This window comes from Tyto alba, unplaced genomic scaffold, assembly GCF_018691265.1.
Source record: "Tyto alba isolate M040663 unplaced genomic scaffold, T.alba_DEE_v4.0 Super-Scaffold_6, whole genome shotgun sequence".
Classification (NCBI taxonomy): domain Eukaryota; kingdom Metazoa; phylum Chordata; class Aves; order Strigiformes; family Tytonidae; genus Tyto; species Tyto alba.
This window is the reverse complement of record NW_024881327.1, coordinates 37,651,857-37,674,976: the sequence shown is the minus strand read 5'-3', so window position 1 is coordinate 37,674,976 and position 23,120 is coordinate 37,651,857. Positions and strand designations below refer to the sequence as shown.

Below are 23,120 nucleotides of genomic sequence, written 5' to 3'. Positions count from 1 at the left end.
CCTAGCTAGGTTGGGAATGAGCTGTAATTGTTAGGGTAGTTTCCATGTAATACCACTTCCTAATGGCTTACCTCAGGAATTGCAAAGTCTGGTTTTATTTGTAGTGGTTGGAATTGATAGAAGTTTATATCTTGACCCCAAAATTTTATGAAAGAGAAGCATATAACTCCAGAAGAGAACGTAGTGCTGAAGTATGAACAGAAATGCTAGGGCCTAAGTACAGTTTTCCGTTGCTTCTGAACACACTTTGCATTCTGCAGGCAGTATAGCTTCCTGTGTAGCAAGTGAAGAGTTTAGTTTTCCTAAAATCTTGTTTCCTATCACTTACCTTCCAACAGTCTTATGCTTGTTTGAAAGCTAATGGTGGCTACAGGAAAATAAGCCCCATTCTGCCTTTGTAGCAATACTATAAAATCTGAAAGTTGCTTAAAAATGGTGAAAATTGACTTGATTTCAGCCACTTAGTTTTTGCAGCAGTCAAACAAATACTGTAGAATATATATATATGTAGTAGCTTTAGTGGTTTTCTAAATGCAGTTATAATCATGTTCAGACAGGTTTTGACTCTTCTATATTCTTAAAGATATTACAAAGTTTGAAACTATTACTTTCAAGATAAACCTCCGTTCAGTCACTTGGAAATCAGGCATTTAAAAATCACTTCTGAATGTTTTAATTTTGCTGCTTGTAAATTATTCTTCTTAGGGATCTTAATGGAAATAACATCACAAGAATCACCAAGACTGACTTTGCTGGTCTAAGGCACCTTCGAGTTCTGTAAGTTTTTTCTATCACTGATACCTTTTAGAACTGATGCTACGTTTTGTTATAAAAACAATTGAACTAGTTATCTTTCAGTTTATAAACTAGTTGGGTTATCGCTTTTTAACTATCGTGCTACTGCATCTCAATTTACAGCCCCTCCCCCATGTGTTACACACTGATATGAATAAGTTAGCAATTGACTTTAAAAAAATTTAAACAAATTATATTTATCTCTCTTTAAGGTTATCAGAACTTGAGGGTTTAATTTTGTATGTAGCTTACAAGTAAGAGTTTCTAAAATTGGTTGAATAACTGTTGGAGTGACTTCAGTTTAAGGTTAGGAAATTTATAGTTCACACTGAAAATGGGTACTCCCAACCTGAAGTGTAAGGGAATTTATTAAGAAAGAAAAAGTTATTCCTTTACTGAATTTAAAAACAAGTCCCAGGTGATGATTATGCTTTTCTACATTTTCTGGACAAAAAGGAAACAATTTAACAGTGATTTTGAGGAAGGAATGATTTGGTTTCAGGTTGTCTTTGTAAACACTTTTGTTTCAAGAATTATGAAGCTTTTAATTATGTGGGGTTCTTTTTTTTTTTTTTATCTAACTAATACAAAGTTTAAAGTACTGCAGAATTTATTTAGCTTACTTGTTAAGTCTATTTAATTTGAGCAAGTAGTCATATAAAATCCTTTCGTTTCTTTCTGAAGCAGAATATCATGTTGTAGTAATTTTTTTTTTTTTTACAAAACAAAAATACTAGTACGGTTACAATCTCTGCAGTCTTTCACTGATGGTGTTTCCCAATACCACAGCTTAGTATTTTTGTTTTGTTATTCTCATGTGAGACTAATACCACCTTCATACTGTTCAACTGGAGTCTTATAACTTGCCGAAGACCAATAATATACATGCGTGTCTGTACACAGTATTTATGCATGTGTGTAACTTTTTGACTTGGGACTCTTAAAGTAAATGAGCAAATGTAACATCTATTTCAATTTCTTTTACCAAGGATTATTTTTCCTCTTTTGGGTATATGAGCCTGTGTAAGGTGGTGATGACAAGGGTCTGGAAGATTGAAGCGGATGTCACTCTAGAATAACTTGTACTGTTTTAATTAATATGTTGTTGCCTTTAAATGACTATTGTTAATGCAACAAGTTATCTCAGACATATAAAAACTTATATATAAAAATTTCTATATTTCAGTCAGCTCATGGAGAACAAGATTAGTACTATTGAGAGGGGAGCATTCCAGGATTTAAAAGAACTGGAGAGGCTGTAAGTATTTTTAATTCTAAATATGAGATTTTTTTTATCAAATCAGTTCTGTGTTAAGGTATTCAGGGCTCTGATTTTTTTTTTTAATTTTTTGTTTGTTTGTTTTTTTAAAACTTTGGACATCTATCCTTACTGAGACACAAGAGAAGTAAGAAATTATCAAGCAGTATGTATGGGACTCAGGTGGGGGGGAGCTATCAGAAACAGTCCAGATTTGAAGTGTAAACTGTAATTCTTGTATGAAATAACATGAGTGATGCTGAGTAATTTCCCTTGAATACACAAGGACATATTCAAACATGAATGCACCTAAAAAATCCTGTTCTGTGAGGCAGTGTTAGGTGTTAGTCTTGGAGATGTGGGATGTTTTATACAATGTATTATTGGAAGTAACTGCTAGTTGTAAGTTGTTGTTACAGAGTACGAAAGCAGTAATTGAATTCTACTCCAGTTTTTATATGATTAAAGCTTTTACAAAGGCTTAGAAAAAGTATGAAACATTAGCTTTCAAAATTAATTGGATTTGGACTTTAAAAAAAAAAAATCAAGCACTGTGGGGAGAGAGGATAGAGTCTGAATGAGAGGATCTTGTCTGGTGAAGTGCAAACACCTGCTTGGTTGCAGTAGGACATAGAAAATGAGTAATTCCCAAACCGTCTTAGCTTTTTATAATAGTTGCTTCGTTTTCAGTATGTGCATTCTTATTTTGCTGCATTTCCTCAAATGAAAGCATTTGTTAAAATGTACTCTACAACTTGAGACTCATTAAAGGCAAAATGCTGATTGTTCTATGTAGTTTCAGTTTGGAGCTAGGAAAGTCCAAGAATGCCACTGTATTAATGTATGTTCATATAGAACTTTAGCATCTTCGTTATTAGGCATCTTAGTTGTTGCATTTTCATTATAATACCTTTTCTTTAAGCATGCCTCTGAGGTCTTGTTTACTTTTTCGTTTGCTGCTGCTTTAACTTCAAAAACATATTTCTACTTTATTCTGTTGAAAAGCAGCATTGGCCTAAACATTGTTTGCCTTATTATAGTTATGTTCTGTATCCACAGCTGCTGTGTATTTAAAACAAAACATCATGAACCATTATGATTTGGTCATAGACAAAGCTGTTCAAGAGACTTAGTAACCACCAGTGTAATTATGATATTTCTATAATAGTTCAAATATCATGTACTTGAGATAATTACCACATTTTTTCAAATAAGCTAAAGTAACTTTTTGACCTAAGAATTGAAAGTGTTATTATATAGTGCAACCTTTTCTGAATAAATTTTAATGAGATTGACTGTTCTTAGAAATGCGTAGTCAGATTTTTTTCAAAGTAGTATTAAAACACTTAATGCAATGCTTTTTTACAATGTGTTTTAAACTTTGTACAAAGTATAGGGATTTAGTACAGCTTCTCCTGCTGAGGGATATATTGGAATAATACATACACATTCCTAAATTTGGTTTATAGGGTCTAGCTAAAAAATTAAACAGCAGTGTGGTTCATATTTCAAAAGTAAGTACACATACATGAAACATTAATAAACATTAAAAAAGATCCATGCTTTCACTGTGAATGTGGTTTGACACTGAGATACCAAATACTTGCTAAGTTTTAAAACAGTATATCATCAACTTTATTTTTTTTATTATCTCAAAGCAAGATCCTGCTATGTGATTTATTAACAATATTTCAAAAATTAACTTGTGTCATAATTTTGAGGCTTTTAATGGTAAGATTTCTGAAGTATATAATTGCAATACTAGGAAAGAAGAACATTAGTTAGAGGTTACTTGTCTGTTGTGTTTGCATTCTGTCACTCCATTTTCTTTTTTTTTTTTTACTTTTTTCTTGATAAATCTGTAAAATCCTTTGGTAAACAATATATATTTTCCAGTTATGTAAGATACTGGTTCTGAGGAGGAATTCTGATAATTGTGGCTCCTTTTATGGGTTAATGTTGTTCACCCTTCAGCAGGTAAACTATGACATTTGAAAGTTTAGTCATTTAGACCTACAAAGATAGATTCTCTTTTGTCTTTAGAAATTTTGCATCTGTTCCAGTACTTGTCAAAATTTCTTTAATTTGCTGGAATTCAGTCAGTGTTAGGTGTGTGGGTGACTTGTAGTTTGAATATATATTCAGGACGTCTTTAAGATGCCCCAGATGTTGTCTAAGAGCAAATATTTCATATTTGTGAGGAAGAGCTGAAAAAATTCCCCTTGTTTACAACTGCCAAGTCCATCTGATGAAGGCACATTGTTATCTGACAGCCAATTCATCTCCTTGGGATTCTGAAATTCAAAACTATTTCTCAGGAAACTTGTGGATACTTCCTTCAAGTATTTTCTTTTATATGTTAGATAGCAAGCACTTTAAAGCTTTTTTTTTTTCTTCAGTGTGTAAGTGTAGGATGTCACATTTCCACTGTAAGTGTAACGTGCTGAGCTACTGTCAAAGAATACTTGATGTAGTCCTTTTAGCATGCTAATGGAAGGTATAAGTGAACGTTACTGCAATTTAGAAGAACTCAGTTTGATTTATAAGATTGTTTACATATAATATTCCTTATGTTGGTATATGTTGTGCTAGTGTATACAGGCTTTATTTTAAAATGTTTTTCCTGTAGTTCAGTACTCTCTTTAATGTGAAGAACAGACTTCCACAGTAGTTTCCCTTTGGGGAAAAAAATCAATCTCTCTAGGTTAAGCAGTGCTTTTGGGTTTTTTGGTTTTTAACTGGAATTTCAGTTACAAAATAATTTTTTTTAGACCAGTTACTCTGATTTCCAAGGGACTGTTTGATTCATCACTGAGCTACTCATCATGAATGCTCATTTGTAGATCTGATCAAGCAAAACATTGAATATCCTCGGGTCCCTCTAAGGGAAGTGAGGACCTGAAGCACTTTGCAAAATTAATCTGTCTTCTCTTCAGAAGAGAACTACTTAATATATGATTTGATTAAATCTAGGTATACCTCTCTCAGGTGGATAGAAATGTTTGTCTTATGGTTTAATAAAGCAACAACAAATCTCTAGTACATTAGATATATGTAGTGCTATGTACACAAAGCTATTTAGACCTAATATACTCCATAACAGGAATTTGTCACACCAGTGTAATTATAGAAGTGCAGTGGAAACTAAAGCTGCAATAAATACTGTTGTATCAAGTGATTGTTACTACAGCAGTCCTGCTGTAACTTAAAAGTTCAAATGTTCAGGTAGCAGTAAATGATCATATAGTAGTGCCTACTACATAAGGACTGGGAGGGAAAACAGGATGGAAACTAGATTCAGATAAGTTTTAGGTTTGTGGAAGCTTTAGTTGGAGAGACCCTGGTGAAACTGAAGGTGATTTTGCTATAGACTGTTTAGTTGGATACTTCTCTGAAAAGTCTACAGTCAAATAAATGGGTATACAGTGCAGTGTTCACTTAGCTATAATCTCCAGTAGTCCTATCTGAAGACTCAGCTTGTAAGGGTGTATTAGCTGTGGTCCAAACCAATTTAGTATAACACTGCCCCAGCTAGTAAGTCTGCCATGAGCATGGGTTTCTCCACAGCCTGCATCTTGAATGGCTGAATCACATGGTCTGTTGTGTTGTGTAGATGCTCTGTCTGCTGAAACAACCCTCTTTGAACTTCAGTGTGTACAACCTGTTTTTCAATCAGTGGGGACAGCTTGTACCTTTGTGTACATCCTGAAGCAGTGTCGGACTCTTGGATTAATTATGATCTTGTCTATCCTGTATTTAAATCTGAAAAACTTTCTATATTAACTAGTGACCTATATGATGAGCCCATATTTCTGAGTAGGGTCTCTAAAGAGTATATGGCCATTCAGTACATGGCAGGACCCATAAGGAAAGGATTGGGATGTGACCTGTTATGTTGCCTGAAACTCTTTTACCTAGATTGCAGTCATGTATCGGTTGTGGGTTTCAGTGTGCTTCATGGCAGGAAGGCACAAAGGGTCAAGATATGGAGGTTTTCCATAACATTTAAAAATTTCCAGAGACCACTGCTTATTGAAACCTTTTGAAATGTTTCCTTATGAGAATGTGAAATTAAACAGTTGTTTCTTCTTTCCTTATAAATCTGTCTTCTTGGGTGTGATGTTTATCATAGTTTGAAATAGTCTCTTGAGTAAGCAAGATGAAGATAAACTGAAAATCTCCACTTTCTGAAAACTAATACTATTATTACACACAGCTTAAATTCCTTTTTAAAAGTTTTGTCAATGGTTATCCCAAGATCACCTTCTTAAGTGGTATTGCAGCTACTGCTCAAAGTATCCTAGTGCTTTTACAAGCTATTGTCATCTGGAGGGAAGTATAAAATTTGGTTGAAGACAGCTGCTATAGACTGTTGAACCAGTTCTATTATAAGCTACTGAAGTCTAAAATTTCCTTACAGTTCTACATACTCTAGAAACACAGTGTAATCAGACTTTGAGGGCTAAATATATTCCTCACTTGTTTACAAAGCAGAGCAGCTACCTTTTCATTTAGGAAAAAATATTTTTTTGGCTGATAGGAACATTGTTTTTAATCATAATTTTTCCTAATAATTTTTCTGTCTAGAAGTTGAGGTGCCAGCTATGATCATTCTAAGCCTATGCTTAACATCCAAAAGATGTCAGAATAGGAAGAGTTTACAGCAGTCATTTGAAAACTACCCACATTTTTCTTCCTGTATTTGTGAATAATCCATTGAGGCAGCAGTATGCCCCTAAAATGCTAATTTGGAGTCTGATTCTGCAGACATTTACCACGTGAATAACTTGGTTTGCATGAGTAGTCCCACTGATTACTTTTGTGAGAAAGGTTACTTGTGTGGCCTAAAATGTTTCTAGGCCAAGCCCTTCCACTTTTAATACTTGAATTAATAGAATTTCTTTCTAGAATGTCCATTTATCATCTTAATAGCTCTAAAGAGCTATCTGTGTAGACTTAAAAACTAACAAACAAAAAAAAAAAAACTAACAAAAAAAGCGCCCACAAAAAAAAAAAAAAAAAAAACAAGCCCCAGAGAACCTCATTCTGCTTAAAGCTAGTGTGGAGGTAAACCGCTACTCACAGGCTCTAGAACAACTGCAATATCTGAGTTAATACCTGAGCTATATTTACACCCTATGCCTCCCCAAAAGCCAGCCCCCCTGAGCTACATGTTGCAAGTAAGCTGAAATACTGAGTTCAAGAAAAGAATGTTGTAAGGGTTGTGCCATTTCAAGTTGGTACTTGAAATAGCTTTCAGTTTAAAAGCTATCTATGTTGTATTTTCACATATCTTACAATGTATTACTGCACGATCGAGAAAGAAATATTCTAAGAATTAAATGTTTTGTTACAGTTCATGCATTTTTCTAAATATTTATAACACGATTCTAAAATAACAAACTGAGGTATTGTCTGTACTTGCTATTTATTGGAGCTCCATCTCCACAAGTGCTTTAAAACAAGTTACTAAAATTTAAGATGAAGAGAGCGATTACTTATCAGTGTTTGACTGAGTACTGAAAATTATTAAAGTTTAGTTCATGTTGTGGATGAACAATTTGAAACTTACAGATATGTCACAGCACAGGAGGAAAAGTATATTTCAACTATATAGTTTCAAGGAGAAGTTGTTTTCTACCTGGTAAAGAAACTGAAGTACTACACGGGTTTCTTTTCTGAATATAAATCTATATGTGAAACTGCTATGTTTGCAGCTTCTGCAGCAAGGGCTTAATTGCAACCTCAATACATAGGAGTCAATCTTGTCAAAGATATTAAATGGGATTCACTATAATCGGGTTTTAACTGTATTCCACATATTACGTGGTTAGTTATCTGTTTGGGCTCTTACCTAGTCTGATAATTGTGGTAAACTATGAAGCTGTATTAGCAGGTTTTGAAATTATAAAATCAAAACTCATGAGTTACCATGATTTCTGACTGTATGACATTTTACAGAGCATCTCATCTTACAAAGGCATGCATAGCAGGATAGAATAAGAAACAAAATGTTCCATCTAGAGTAAAAACAAATACAGCTTGTCTTGGGCAATACTGCCCACCAGACCTGGGGAATTATCAAGTGAATTAGCAGTTGTTTCAAAATACACTAGGTAAACTTGTAATGTGTGGTTTTTTTTTTTTTTTTTTTTTTTTTTTTTTGTTGCTTTTTTTTTTTTGTTGCTTTTTTTTTTTTTTTTTTCTAGTCTAGGAGCGGGCCACACTATATTATGTGTATGCTCTTTCTTAGGGTGCAGATTTAGTGTATCACTGGTGAGACGAAACATGCTTTTCAGAGATTAAAATAAACCTATGTGCTAACTTTTTATTATATATTGATGGGTGGTATAAGGTTACAGTTTTATTCCAATTATTTTATTATCTCCATCCATAAAATATAAATTCCAAGTAGGAAAACAGTAACTTTTAAAGGAGGAATAGCAGGATTTTCCATGATTCTTCAAGTATGAGCCGTGTCAATAAATTAATGCCAGAGTAATTAGTTTTGATCTGAACTTCTTTGTAGGTTTTTAATCTCTGATAGAATATAGCCCTTTCAGTTGCAGAAATGTGTTAACTCCAGATTTCACTTTCACAGAGCTACATGATCAAAGTTCAGGAGCAGAGACTTCTGGAAAAGATGCCAAATGTTGTCTGCTTTTGATGCAGTATTGTAGTTTTAACTGAAGCAAGAATCTGATTATTTTTTTCCAATTTACACAGGCTTAGATGTGATGTTTAAAGGCTAATGTGGAATTTTAGGACCCCTGGTGAAAAATGCTATGTTAGCAGTGGAGTCACTGCTACTGTTGCAGGAATCATTTTTATCACTATTGTAGCTAAAACAGTCAACAATAAATGAACAATATTTCATCTTGTTGAGCTTGACGATACGTAGTATCAATGAAAGCAGCTTGTTTGTCAGTAAGACCTTGTATTATGGAAGCTGTACTTTGCTCTTAGGATAAGTTCTTAGCTCTTTAGCTAGAAGCTAGTCTCCATATTTTTTTTCAAACTGAATCCTGATCTTCATTTTGGTGTGCAGGTTCATTATTGAAGCCTGAGAACTATTTTTTCAGTTGGGGTACATGTTGAACAGTTTCTGACTACTGCAGCCAGGAAGGTCTAGGTTGGGTTGCCTATAGCCTGAGGTGTTAATGCATGTGCTTGTTTTTTAAGGCTGCTTGATGTTTTGATTTTCTTCCCGTTAAAGCATTGATACTTAATCACCTGACTGGCTTCAGTCTGAATATATGAGCATTTGAAGGGTTAATACCTTCACGCATGTGTGATAGGTAGCAGAAGAATAATGAGTTCAGGTAGAGAATATGCTTTTGAACAGCCCTGAAGGGGGTGAACAGTTATTCCTTGTTGATAATGGATGTGAAAAATCCTCCTCAGAGCTTCTACGTAGTTTAAGGGCAATGCATAGTGCATTCCTCATCTTAGAACAAGGAAGAGACCATGAAGCCCGCGGTGCTAATCACTTACCAAAGGAATGTGAGACCATTTTATACAAATTATACTGGGGCATCTATATTTATAGTTTAGAAAAAAAAAAACAACCAAACACCAAAACTATAGTAATTATTCTGTATTAGCAGACTTTTGTCAAAGCAACTTCAAATATCTTCTCTAAAAATGTCTGTTAAATCAAAAATAGACAGAGGCTGTCTTTGAAGACAGTATTTAAAAAGATGCAGTGTTTTAATGAAATTTAAAAAATCAGATTAAAGCTGCATTTTGATTGCAGAATACTACAAAATGCTTGGTAAACCTTTAAGTCCAACAGCAATGTTCTTCTTTTAAAAGCCCTGTAAATATTCACTATTATTTTTAGTACATTTTATTCATCTGAGTGCTTTTTCTCATGGGACTCCTTTTATAGGTCCAGAAGTCAAATTGCAGTGAGAAGTCCTGTTTGCTCTTTGCAGACCTTTTTACAAATTCCAGGGCAGGAAGGCTGTTTATTTTTCCCACATCTGTTTTGTGCTCATCCTTTGTGACATTGTTTGCTGGATGCTCTTTTTTCTTGCTTCGTCTGAAATGGGTAATTTGCACTGTTGCAAAATGTTGAAACCAAATCTGATTCTACAGAACTGTTGTGTCAATGTTTTTGTTTCAGATAGTGTTTTGTGCTTGGAATCTATTTTAAATTGATGCTACAAAGCACTGATATATACTTAAAGCTATACATTTTACTTTTAGTCTGTAAAAATCATATTTGTTTGCGGAGTCCATTCAATATTTAAAAAAAATAAACCCCCCAAAAACCTCAACCATACAAAAGCAGATTTAATGTTAAATGGCCACAGGTGAGAACTGAGTTATCATGTTGTCATTACATTTTAATATAGTATATTTCAAAGAGAATCCAAGATGCTCCTTATTTGAACTGCGGAAGCCGCAGTTCTATGTGGAATTTTACAGTTAAACTCCAAAATGTATGAGGGATTTGGCTGCATGCTGCCATTTCAGTGGCTCATACTCTTATATTACCTCATTTATTCTGAAGAGTCTGGTGAAACTTCATCAGAAGAAATGTTTTATTTTCCTTCATAGTATGTAGTGCATTGCACTGGATTGTCTTTAATGATAGTCTAGACCGCTAATCAAATACAGGGTGGCAAAATCTCCCTTAATTTTAAGGCACATCAGCCTTTCTGACTTTTGTTTGTTGAGATGCCTGTACAGGTGCTACAGAAAAATACTTGAGTGAAGACTTACTGTGGTAACGCAGTGCCAGAAAGACAGTTACAAGCCTATCTAGGCTATCTGCAGGCTCTTGTCTTTCTAAACAATCTGTCCAAACTCTAGCTAAATTCCATCTAATAGATCAACTTCCCCTTCACTCTTTCTTTGCCTTTTTTAATCTTCAAAGTAATCCCAGGTGTTGTCAATGATGGTCCTTGCTTCATGTGATACTTGATCCTATATTACTTTATGGAGGTTTTACAATTTCTTTTCCTTCTTTGTGGTATACTTTATAGAATAAAATCTGATGAATTAGCCTCATAGGATTGTGGAGGTTTGAAGGAGCCTTTGTAGATTGTGTAGTCCCATGCCACTGGTTAATGTGAGCTCGATCAGAGCAGGTGGCTGAGGGCTGTTTTCAGTTGGGTTTTAAATGCCTTAAATGATGGAGAACTACAGCCTCTGGTCAACCCAGTGTTTGACCAATCTAACAGTCAAAGACTTTTCATATGTTTAAGTGTAATATCCTTTATTTTGATTTGTGCCCGTTGCCTCTTGTCCTTTCACTGTGCACTCCTGACAAGTCTGTCGCAGTCTTCCTTACTTTGGAAGGAAGAGCAGAACATCACTTATTTATACACATGATGTACTTACACATATTGAGATCCCTCTGAGCTTTTTCCTCTCCAGGCTAAGCAGTCTTAGGTCTGTCAACCTCTCCTGCTGTGACAGATGCTTCAATCTATCTGTTTAATCACCTTCACAGCTGTTCTCTGGATTTGCACCAGTATGTCCATGTCTCTCTTGTAGTGAGGAGTCCAGCACTGGGCACAGCTCTCCAGACTTCTCACCAGTGCTGAGTAGAGGTGGAGGATCACTTGCCTTGTTGACCAGCCCAGGATGCTGTTGGCCTTTGCTGCAAGGGCATATTGCTGGCTCCAGCTTAATTTCTTGTTCACCAGGACCCCAGGCCTTTCTGTGTAAAGCTGATTTCCAACTGGTGATTTTCCAGTGTGTGCTAGTGCATGAGGTTATTCCTCCGCAAGTGCAGGGCTTTGCATTTTTCTCTTGAGCTTTGTGAGGTTCCTTTTTGACCAATTGGCCTGGTTTCAGCTGGGATAGAGCTAATTGTTGGGGTTTTATCTTCCTTTTTAGTTGTTGCTAAGAAATAAAGGACTTTTAAACAACTCATGTTCTGCTAGTGCACAGGTACACAAGCAGCTGGGAAGAAGCATAGCCAAAACAGACCCAAATTGTCCAATGGAATATTTCATATCATCTAATGTCATGCCCAGTACATAGATAAAGGTTGGATTGGTAAGCTCTGCTAGGGTTTTTGGGATAATGGTTTCAGGATTCCCTCTTCTCTGGGATCACTAGCTGGGAACAGGCCAGGCATTGGTCAGTGGATGGTGAGCAATCACATTATGCATTACCTGTTTGTATTTTCTATTACTACTATAATTATCATTATTATTTTATTTTTTTTTCAGTTATTAAAGAGTTTTTATCTCAACCCATGAAGCTTCTTACCTTTCCAACTCTGTCCCCCATTCCCAGGGGGTAGGGGAGGGTGAGTGAGCAACTGCGTGGTGTTTGGCCACTGGTCTGGTTTAAACCATGACACCAGTCGTCCAGCCTTTCCAGGTTCCTCTGACTGGCAGTGCATACACCTAGTGCATCAGTCATTCCGTTCAGTTTTGTATCTTCTGCAGATGTGCTGAGGGTGAACTCTTTCCCATCTTCCAGGTTGTGGATGAAGATGAACACTACTGGCTCCAGTACTGACCCCTGGGGTACACAAGTAGTGACTGTTCTTTAGCTGGACTTTGTGCCACTGATCACAGCCCTTTGAACTTGGCACTTCAGACAATTTTCAGTCCACCTCACCATCTACTTTTGTAGCCTGTACTTCATCAGTTTGTCTATAAGGGCAACTGTTATGAGAGACAGTGTCAGAAGCTTTACTGAAATCAAGATGAACAGTATCCACTGCCTTCCCCTCATCTACCAAGTTTCTTATTCATTGTAGGAGGCTATCAGGCTGGTCAGGCCTGATTTTTCCCAGTTGTAAATCCACACTGACTACTCCCAGTCATAATCTTGTTCTTACTGTGTCTAAAAATAGCTGCTGTTTTGCTCTATCACCTTTCCAGGCATCGAGGTGGGGCTGCCCAGACTGTAGTTTCCTGGCTTTTGCTTTTATACAATTTTTAATGCCATAGGCAGAATTTATAAGAGTAATGACCAGCTGAGTATAGAATTCATAAGAGTAATAACCAGCTGTTTATAGAAATACCCTTTCTATTGAAAAAGAAAGGAATATGGAGGCTTCCAGAAAACAACAGTCTTAGCTTCTGTCTCTTCTTAGCAAAAAAACCCCTAAAAAAACAAAACCAAAACCCAGCTAAACAAAGAGCTTGTCCTAGCTCTGCTTATATTGGAAAATCTCCTGAAAGAAGCAAACTGAGTATAGACTCCTGATTCTCTGTGCAAAATAGTGTTCTGCGTAATGTATGGAGAACTGATTGGGATAGGGGAGGAACATCGTAGTTTTGTACTTGACATGAACCCTGTGTGAGAAGAAAATGGATAGAAAATATGTTGCGAGTTCAAGTAGTGTACACTAATACAATGTCGTACTATAGTTTGCAAAGTAACTTTCACTACTTACTACAGAAGTAAGAAACTGAGTTTGTAACAGTATCTATGTCCTGCTTCCTTTCAGAAAATATTTTTACTAAAACAAATATCTAATTGGTATTTGATATTAAATTGAAGCTAACTTGGATATCTTTCTTAGCTAGTCACTATTTAGCATGGAAAATGGAGCCCTGGTTAAGTGTCTCTTGACCTGGGAAAAATTTTGACTTGGGCATCAAAATGCTGCAAGATCAGCTATGAACTTCTCAGATTCCAATTTTTATTCATGTGGTTGGTGAACTTGATATTGCTAGGTTTAATGAGATTATGAGGAGTTTGACTAAAGTCAATAAGATCTTTGCAGGGAATTCTTAATGGAAAAACTGGCACGATCTTTTGCTTAGCTCTTAGTTCTTGTTCTGCCTTCTCACTTGATGACATGTTCATGCAAGTCACATTCACAGACAGCAGTTGCCAGATGTGTTGAAGTTCAGTAGATTGTGGCTTTGGACACGGATACACAGATGTTCTCTGCCTCTGGCAGATAACAGCAACACATTTTTTGTAAAAAGGTAATAAGGAATGCCTTCCTTGCAGATGTAAGCCTAAGTCAAACTCTCTATAAAGTTCTCTGGTGAGGAGACAGGCATTGCTTACTCTGATGTCTATTATTCTGACCCTATGTGCCTAGGGATCAGGTTTTTAGGACTTAATGGTTAAACCAGTTCATGGAGATGACCTGGGTGCTGCACACTAGCTTTCTGTTTTAAGACAAGTGGATAGTTTTGTAGATTGATTCTGTATTTTGTGAGTTCATAACGCCTGAACTGATATTAGACCTTTCCAGAAGATACATATCCCTGTAACTTGTTGGGACTACTCGAGGAGCCTGGTGGGCTCAGTCATTGTGAGTAGAAAGCTATGTTGCGTAAACAGTCATGATTTGTTTACTGACATGCCCTTTCATTTAAAATTGAAATTTAATGAAAAAATGTTTGTGTGCTTTTAAAGTTTATGTATATTTTGCAAATGAGCTTTGACGAAAAGATGTTGCATGGTATTTTTAAATGGATGTGATAGTAATGTATTCTGCTGACAAACAGTAGGTGTGGATGCGCTTCTTTGAAGAGTACAATTTCTACCTATAAAATACTGTGGGTTACTATGCATAGATAGTGTATTTACTTCTCGCAGCTACCTTTGAAAGAAGAATGAAAAATAATGAATCTGTCTATCATTAACTTTGTGTGAGTTGGAAGCCTTCTATCCTTTTCCCTGAAGCAATGATTAAAAGGCATATGTGCCTTGTATTTAGTTTTGGAAGGCTCTCAGTCTCTATGCATCAGATAGGATAAGCTGTTTCTAAATAAAGAGTATAGCTGATTTATAATTTACTTGGAACAGCTCTTAACTTCGATTAGTTCTCAAGTTATCTTTGAGGGGGCCTATGGCTAGAATTGCATCTACTTGAACTAAAACCCGCTGGAAGATGACTTGGAGGGGGGACAAAATAGCAGCCTTCCAGTACCTGTGAGGTCATTATCAAAAATGTTAAGCCTGGCTTATTGCTGTGGTGAGACAACAAGCATAAATTGAAACAAGTGGCTATGACTGGGTATAAAGGCAAAACTTGACTGAAAAGAGTCAAACACTTGTGCAACACAGATGCCCAGAGAGGCTGTGCAGTCTCATACAGCTTCTCTGTCTGCATGTAGCAGGTTAGAATGGGATCAGAAGCAAGTTACAGTGAAGGCTGTAACAAGTCTGGGAAACAAATACAGACCTGTTCGTGAATTATAGCAATTGAAGAAGATTACATTGTAGACTGTGTAATTAAGATTTTTTTTTTCTCCCTTCCCCCTTCCCCCCCCCCCCCCCATGATTGATACTGGAGCACAGTTATTGTGGCATGAAAACTTGAGAGAGATATCAGAATGGATCAGTGGCATGGCCAGACTTCATTGGGTTAGGATACATGTCACTGGAAGCGTAATGTGCTTTCTGCAGTTTACCTTTAATTCTGTCCTCCTCTACATGTCTTCTGCATGCAGCCAGAGGATAAGCAAAACTCAGATATGCACCCATTTCTACGAAGCTATCCTGTTCTATAGAACTAGTAACACAAATCAAGTAAATTTTTTTTTGCTTACCTTACTGTTGTCTGCTCCACAGTGTAACCTACTGTTTGTCTGTACCTACTTTTTAGCTGCCTATTGGTATCAAGCTTCCTTTAAAAGAATATTTTCACCTGCCCATCTGTCAAAGATTTTCCTTCTTTGTCCTTAAATTGATCCTTCTGTAGAATTGTTCCATCAATTGACTTTGAAGATGCTTTTCTCCTCTTCACTGTGTTTAGAAGACTGAGGTCTGGGACTTAAATACTTCAGCTGAAGTATTTAAAATACTTTGTGTACTTTAGTATGTTGGCTTTGCTTGAATTAATCATGAAGAGCTCAAATTTACCTGTGCCAGTGAGTTAATTTGCCCCATCATACTGATGCATTCAGTAACAGAAGAAAAAGTAGATACTTATTTTTATTCTTATAACTTAATCAAGAAGTATAATATTTTAATTATACATATATTGCAATTTTACTTGTAACTGTGGCTCATTTTTATTAAATTGAAATAATTATATGATGTTGGATCCTCATCCATTTATTTCTGGTCACTACCAAGGGACTTTACAGTCCAAAGTATTGCTATATTAGAAGAAATTCTCCAGTATGTTTTCTGTTGCTTCCACCACTAACACTCATCTCTTCTGAGCTCTCTGCTTTTGCTTGAGAAACACTAGTTTTTCTAGGTCAGTTGGGAAGCTGAACGGTAGCAGTATGGATGTCTCATCACTGTTTCTTCAGTGCTTCACCTTGAACTCCATGCCAGTTCTGGGCGAGCAGTGCAGTTGATGCAACTGAAATTTCTCTTCTCACATTGTCCCAGGGGAAGTGCTGCCTGCTAGCTAGCTGCAGTGAGGCCTCTGCCAACACACATTGAAAGAAAATGGGATGGAGTCTTTCTGATTTTTTTACTCTGAGGTAGCTGTAGTTCTTTGCAATCTATAGTCATGGATTCTGTGATCCATCTATGCTTACCTCAGGTTTCTGCTCCAGGGAGAAAGGGGATCATGCCTGTCTCACTCTTGTTCCATTATGTCTGTGTGTTCTGCATAGGTATTGCTATTTCAGACAAAATCAAGCACGAGGTGACCTGAAAAAGTGGAAATAATAGAGAATCATGGAAATTAGTGAATTATTTAAAAATAGGAATGTGTTTTCTGGACTCCTTGTGTGTCTGAAAGATTGAAAACTGCATAGTGACTGTTGAACTGGAAGCTGTTGTGTACTGTGATACCAGTCTTTGTGTTCCAGATTTGCCCTGTATCCTTTTTCACATTCATTTACATGTGAATTCATAGCATTTTTTTTTAAACAGAACTATCTATAATAGTCTTGAAAAATTAATTTCAATGAAGTACAATTCGTAAAATCTCCTTGTAAGAAAATTAAGAACAGCAAGTTGACCCCTTTGAAAGCACCTGTTATAACTTGTAAGATGTAAAAAATAGCTGAAGCCTCTCTCTGAAATATGATAAAGGACATATTTCTTGTTATTGCCTTCATGAAAATTAGTGAAGTTTGACTTTTAGGCACAGACAATAAGGAATGGCAGATATTTGGTAGAGAAAGCTTAGTTCTAAAAGAAACTCCAATGAGTGGGATGAAATTATTCAAAGCAGAAGCTACAGAATACAGGATTCATTAAAGATCAGTAATTTAACTTGGGTAATACCTCAATTCACTTAGTGCTCAAAGAGCAAATGTTTTAATTTTGTAAAAGGCAAAGTGAAAATGCAGGTTGAAACACATCTAAGTGCCCAGCTCACTTGGTAGAAATAGTTGAGTCATTAGGGTAGTGCTATCTATTGTTAGACAATAAATCAAGGTCATGAATTAACCTACAACTTAGGTTTTTAAAGTCTGTACAGCAGTGCGTGCATCTGTATGTTAACAGTATACTCAGTTGTGTTAGCCATGTCAACTACAGGCAATAACAGAAACTCCTGATATAAGGCATTAACTGCTTGTATAGTAAGTTGTGTACTAGCATAAGTATTTTGCCTGTGAAGTAGCCTCCTAAAGTGATGCTAAGCATGTCCTTGTAAGACTGTTGTTGCATTTACTGAAAGGCAGCCTGCCTGAAGAACTTTATCATCAGTTAATATTGTATCATGGTAGTACAGAGTCTTTTTTTTTTGTATTATACAGAACTTCTACTGAAATAGATACTGAATAATTTCCTTGCCCCTTTAGTTACAGATCACCATTATTGTCTAGTATTTGAACCTAACAGAGTCCTTAAATATCAACAGAAATTTTTGTCCTGAATAGCTTCTGATTAGAGACGAACTTCCCAAGGTCTTTACTCTGCATGTTTTCCCATGTACTTTTTTGATTTGTAGTCATGGACATAGAGGATAAGCCTGAGCTATCTATTTAGCAAAGAGAAAGGACGAATACATTTTATTTCCCTTTTTATTTAACCATTTGTTCAGGTTCAGTGTTTAAGAACTCCATCTTCATGTTACTCTTTTCTGATCACAGATGTAACCATTAATACAGTTTTCTTCCTACTGCTTTGGTTTTGTGGTCTTAGTACATATTTTTATGCATAAACTTCTAAAGGTAAGAAAATTTCTATTTACTTTATTTTGAAAATGCAGTAGATCCACGAACACTAAAATATATCACTTTCTTGTTTTTATGTAGGTAAGGTTTTCTTTATAAGCAGTGTTCAAATCAGAAAACTTCCACCAGTCATTAACTTCTTTATAGCTCTTTCATATTGAAAACTTTCCATCTACTGATTTGTAAATACGACCTGCAAGATCACAATTCATGATTTTTTTGTCATTGTTGCTGTATTAAGCATTTTTTTCTATTTCTTACTAAGCTGCATCTTCACTCATCTTACTTATACCAGTATTGTAGTCTTTCCTTTTCAGGATCTTTATTTCACTATAAATGCTCCTTCAATCTTCTAAATGTATGATTTAAATTTCTTCTGCTTAAAGAAATTAAGTTTTTTTTCTTTTGTGCTTGACTAAGGAAAAGGAACCTGACGTTAAAACCATACAGTTATGGCTATCTAGATCTCAAAGCTGATTGCTTGCTTATAGTTTGAAATGTGGGAGGAAACCTGTGGGTATGTAAGAATATTTCTCAGATTATTTTGCTCTCATCAGCAGTCACATTGAACTTTGAGAGCAATAACTAAGTGAACTAAACCATGGAGCTATGTAAAACTGGATCTTGAGTATGTAAGTGTGTGTATCTATATGGGAATTTATGGAAAAACCTTTAAATTGGAAAGAGCTTAAGCTGAAACAAAGTTTATGAAAAATGAGCCCTGAGAGGCTGAACAGACTTACGTGTTTGAATTCAGCCCTAAGATTAACCAAGAAGAAATTATGAAGATTTATGAAATTCTAAAACTTAAATTTGCAAAACTGTGGTTCAGTATCTTTTTTTCACCTTGTGGAATGTCTTGGTAGCAGTCTATTGAGGTATGTAGTGTAACCACTGTAAGGATAAAATAAGTATCAGATAATACCATGTGGTCTGGTGTCCAGGAATGCCTTGAATTACTGCAAATTGGGACTTGTGATGAGGTTGATGGGACAAAACGTTTTTTTTTCAGTCTGTTGCTTTACTTGAATGGCAGGTGGCATGTGTGCTGCATTGCTTAAAAACAACTGAAAATCAGTTTTGAGCTTGAATTCTTGACTGATAGAATTGTATGCTCCAGGACTGTCACTTATACACATTAGAAAGGATAATCTACATTGTATCTTTAAAAAAAAGATCATAAGGATGAAATATATTTGTCTTGGCTAGTGGTGGTTCTGTTGCCTGTGGCTATAATACAGTGGGCTTTGAACTTGACACCTCAAACTAAGCAGTTTTGACCCTGGTCAGCATGTTTAGTGAGAAACTTCATAGACAAATGGATATCTTTCAGATTCCAGTTGCAGTTTTATTTTGTACTGTTACTGATTGTGTTTTATTTTTTTAATTTAACTTCATTTTGGTATATCTTTACAGCTGTAGAAAAAAAACCTGTATGCAAAAAAGCCCTTGTAATGCCAAAAATAAGCTGGGTCTTTTTATTTTTTTTTTTACTTATATTTGATCGGGGTTTCTGTAACAGCTTTTTTTATTATTATTATTTGAGTAAGTTATATGAATCTTTAGAAATATTATCTCGTTCCTTCAGTAAGTGTATGCATTTGATACATGTTCCCTTGAACCTTTCCACTGTCAAAAAATGCCTATCTGCTTCATTATACTAAGAGGAACACAAAGTTGGTGGGGAATTGAAGTTACCCTGCTGATTTTGTATTTTTAGTTTTCTGGTTGTTTACACAGAATAGAGTTCTGACTTACTGATTCTCATTACAGAGATGCAAGCTCTTTCATAAAATAGGTAATATGGTCTGTTGGGGAAACCAGAAAATGTAATTAGTCCATGGTAAATTTACTGTTGGACCATGTCTCCGCTAATGGACCAGTATTGCATAGCTTTTCTGGTCTTTAAAATCAGCTTGTTACAGCACTGGGATGCCTGCTCAATGTGGTTGCATTGCGTGGCTGTAGCACTTGTAATTTAACACATCTTTTTCTTTTTCTTTCTAAAGGCGCCTAAACAGAAATAACCTCCAGTTGCTTTCTGAACTGCTCTTTCTGGGGACACCGAAATTATACAGGCTGTAAGTAGGCACTACCCAATAGCTATTACTCTGGAAACTTTGCAATTGGTCTGTTGTTCTGTCTTGCATTAGGTTTTTTGTCTTTTGTGTCATTCAGGGCTAAAATGTATTTAGGAACATTGATGTTTTGTTTAAGAAAGATGAGTACTTTATTCGAATGATTTGCAAGTTTGTGTGTTTTTTTTTTTTTTTAATCTAGGTTAGATACTGATAGTTGTATGAGGCAATTTGTTTTATCCATTCCCACTTCTGTAATGAAGTTTTGCTGAAAGAATACTTTGGTATTCCTTTTCTCCTGTTTGCTTTTTGATTTCTGTATTAAAAGAAATTTTTAAAGCCTGTGGAGATTCTGACCCAGAGATACAGCACTGTATAAGCACTTTGGTTTTGTCATGTTCTATGTTTTTGGCTGTACACACTTGACCAGAAAAATTATAATGTTGGCAAATGGTTGGTCTATGGAGAGGTCTCTCCTGTGTCCATTCACAAAGAAAACAAAGGTAGAAACTTAAGCTCTGGGAAGAAAAAAAACTCTGAAATGTTTTGTTTTAAATAAAAACTGTATTGCATTGGGTAATGAATTTTTGTTTTGATTGTAGTCTCTGGTTTGATAATGTTTTACTCTTGGCAATATTTTTAAATTAATGTTTTGACCCATTGGCCCTTTTAAGAATCCACATATTTCTGTTGCAGTAAAAACATGGAATGAAGCTTAGGTACCGATTTCTGTAACATGATCAGCTATTGTAACGAAATAGATTTTAAGTTACCTTTAAGTTACAGTATGTGGTATGGAAGGGATACAACATGATATGATTAAGTAGGCTTTGAAAAGGTTGTACAAATTCAGCCCTGTTTTAATTAGATACGTATTCAACACAGTTCTTTAGACTTCGGGTGAGATTTCTGCTGCTGAAATTGCTGAGTTTATGGAGTTTCACCCCTTCCATACTTGCAAAAAAAGTGGAGGTGGAGGAAGGTGGGGTTCCTTTGATTTGTTTTCACTTGAGTATCTGGAAATATTCTTGAGAACAAATGGTATAGTGAAACTTTTATTTTTAGGATTTGATTTCTGGTTTAATATTGTGAAATAATAGTACTTTTTTCCCCTTTCATAGTAATATGAAATGGTAAACTGAAAACGATTCTATTAGTGTAAACATTTAGTTATGTGTATTTTTATTTCTTTCCTTTGCTTTGGAGGTATGTTTTGTTTCCAGAACTTCCCTGTAGATGCTACCACTTGTTAAATTACTAGGCCAGAAAGTTCCTGAAGGCTTTTGTTGTAACAAAAAAAAAATTTTACTCCGCTATAATATTTTAATATATTCTTATATGGTTTTATATATTAACAATTGGTTCTCTTTTATAATTTCCATCATCCATGATAAATATATTACTTCCATCAGGAAGGAAAATGAAAGGGATCTATGATCATTTTATTATTCCACCTATAGTGTAATGGTTGTTATCTAAATTCATATAAAAATGAGCTATAATTTGCAGGCAAAAAATAGATGAACACTTCAGGCAAAATCATACTGGAACATTTAATTCAGAATTGTATATTTGATAGATGCTAGTCTTAAATCTATAATGTCCTTTGACATAAAGCACACAACTGCTCATAGCGTATATGGTGGAAAGAAAGATCACTGGCTTCACAGTATTAAATTTCCTCTGCCTAAGGGTTATTGTTGATCAGACCATGAAAGCGAATGTCTAGTTATAATGTATTCATGTTTAAGAGAAAATGAGTGATACTGAGTCTAAAGTCACTTAACACTAAATCTGTAACAAAAAAAAATGTCAGGACAACAAAGGGATTGATGCTGCTTAAGTGCTTCTGGTCAGTTTTCAGATTTATATGTAGCTTGATCACTGAAGAATATTAAATGATTCATTTTTTTACATGTTTCATTGAATAGGCTTACATATATTTCTATCCAAATAAATATATTTCTAAGGAGAATTAAAAGTCTCTAAACATAATCAATAAATGTATAATATGATTTGGTTTTAGTATTTATTTTTAGCATTTAACAGCTAATCAAACACTGTGTATACTGTGAGTTTTCAACATACTACTGAGCTTCTGTGAATAATAATTACCATTTGACCCTTGGCTGTAAATGAGATGCCAGGTGAAGAAGCACATATGCTTGTTGTGTAGCCTAAATTCAATATAAAAGAAAGAGGGTACACTGTATATGAATTATGATTAGACACAGTTGGTTGCCGCCAGCGGCCGGCTATGCTTTCCCTTTGCTGTCTGCTCCAATTTCTCTTTGGACGGGTTGAGAGAGCACTGCGTGTTCAGGTCAAGATGTTTGCCTAGAAATAGTAGTACAGTTGCAGCTGTGTTTGCTGGAGCAAGAGACTAGTTTAAATAGCATTACCATTTATCCAGTCCATTAACAGAACTCTGTAAAATAATACCAACTCTGCATAAACTACAGGACAGTGTAATAAAATTGCAAGCACTTGTTGACAGATGGGAAGTATAAGTAAAGGAAAGTGATAGGTTGAGAGTTTAAAAGAGACAGTACATTATTTTTTGTGTCTAAAGACCCTTGATTTTCAAAGGTAACTAAACAAATTATTTTTCAGGTTACTTTCTCTCTGATTTAGCAGCCTTCCAAGAAATCTCCTGGAACTAGTTAAAATGGATAATTTTAGTCAAAGCAGAAACTGATTTTCCCATTAAGAGTTATCTGCAAAGGTGTTTTGACATAAATATTTCAGTAAGAAGTAGTTAATGCTAAAAATAGTATGAATACTGCTGTAGGGTATATTAGTCTTACCTTGCAAGGTATCTCTCAAAGCACAATGTATGTGAACCTCTGCTTTGATCCAATACTGTTAAAATAAAAGTGCTGTTGTAAATCCCCTGGGGTAATACAAGTCCTTGTTCAACAAGTACTTTTCCTGCAAGAAGGGGAAGCATTATTTTCAGTA

The 23,120-nt window shown here is 35.4% G+C and overlaps 1 protein-coding gene across 18 annotated transcripts in view; it reads left to right on the top strand.

Annotated features, from left to right (window-relative positions):
- Window positions 1–23,120, top strand: part of SLIT2 (slit guidance ligand 2) — a 262,325-nt gene that overhangs the window by 2,679 nt on the left and 236,526 nt on the right. For all 18 annotated transcript variants that reach the window (XM_042807975.1, XM_042807973.1, XM_042807969.1 and 15 more), the window contains exons 2-4: window positions 706–777; window positions 1,982–2,053; window positions 20,091–20,162. In XM_042807975.1, coding sequence (XP_042663909.1) covers window positions 706–777; window positions 1,982–2,053; window positions 20,091–20,162 — 216 coding nt within the window. The remainder of the gene's footprint in view (window positions 1–705; window positions 778–1,981; window positions 2,054–20,090; window positions 20,163–23,120) is intronic.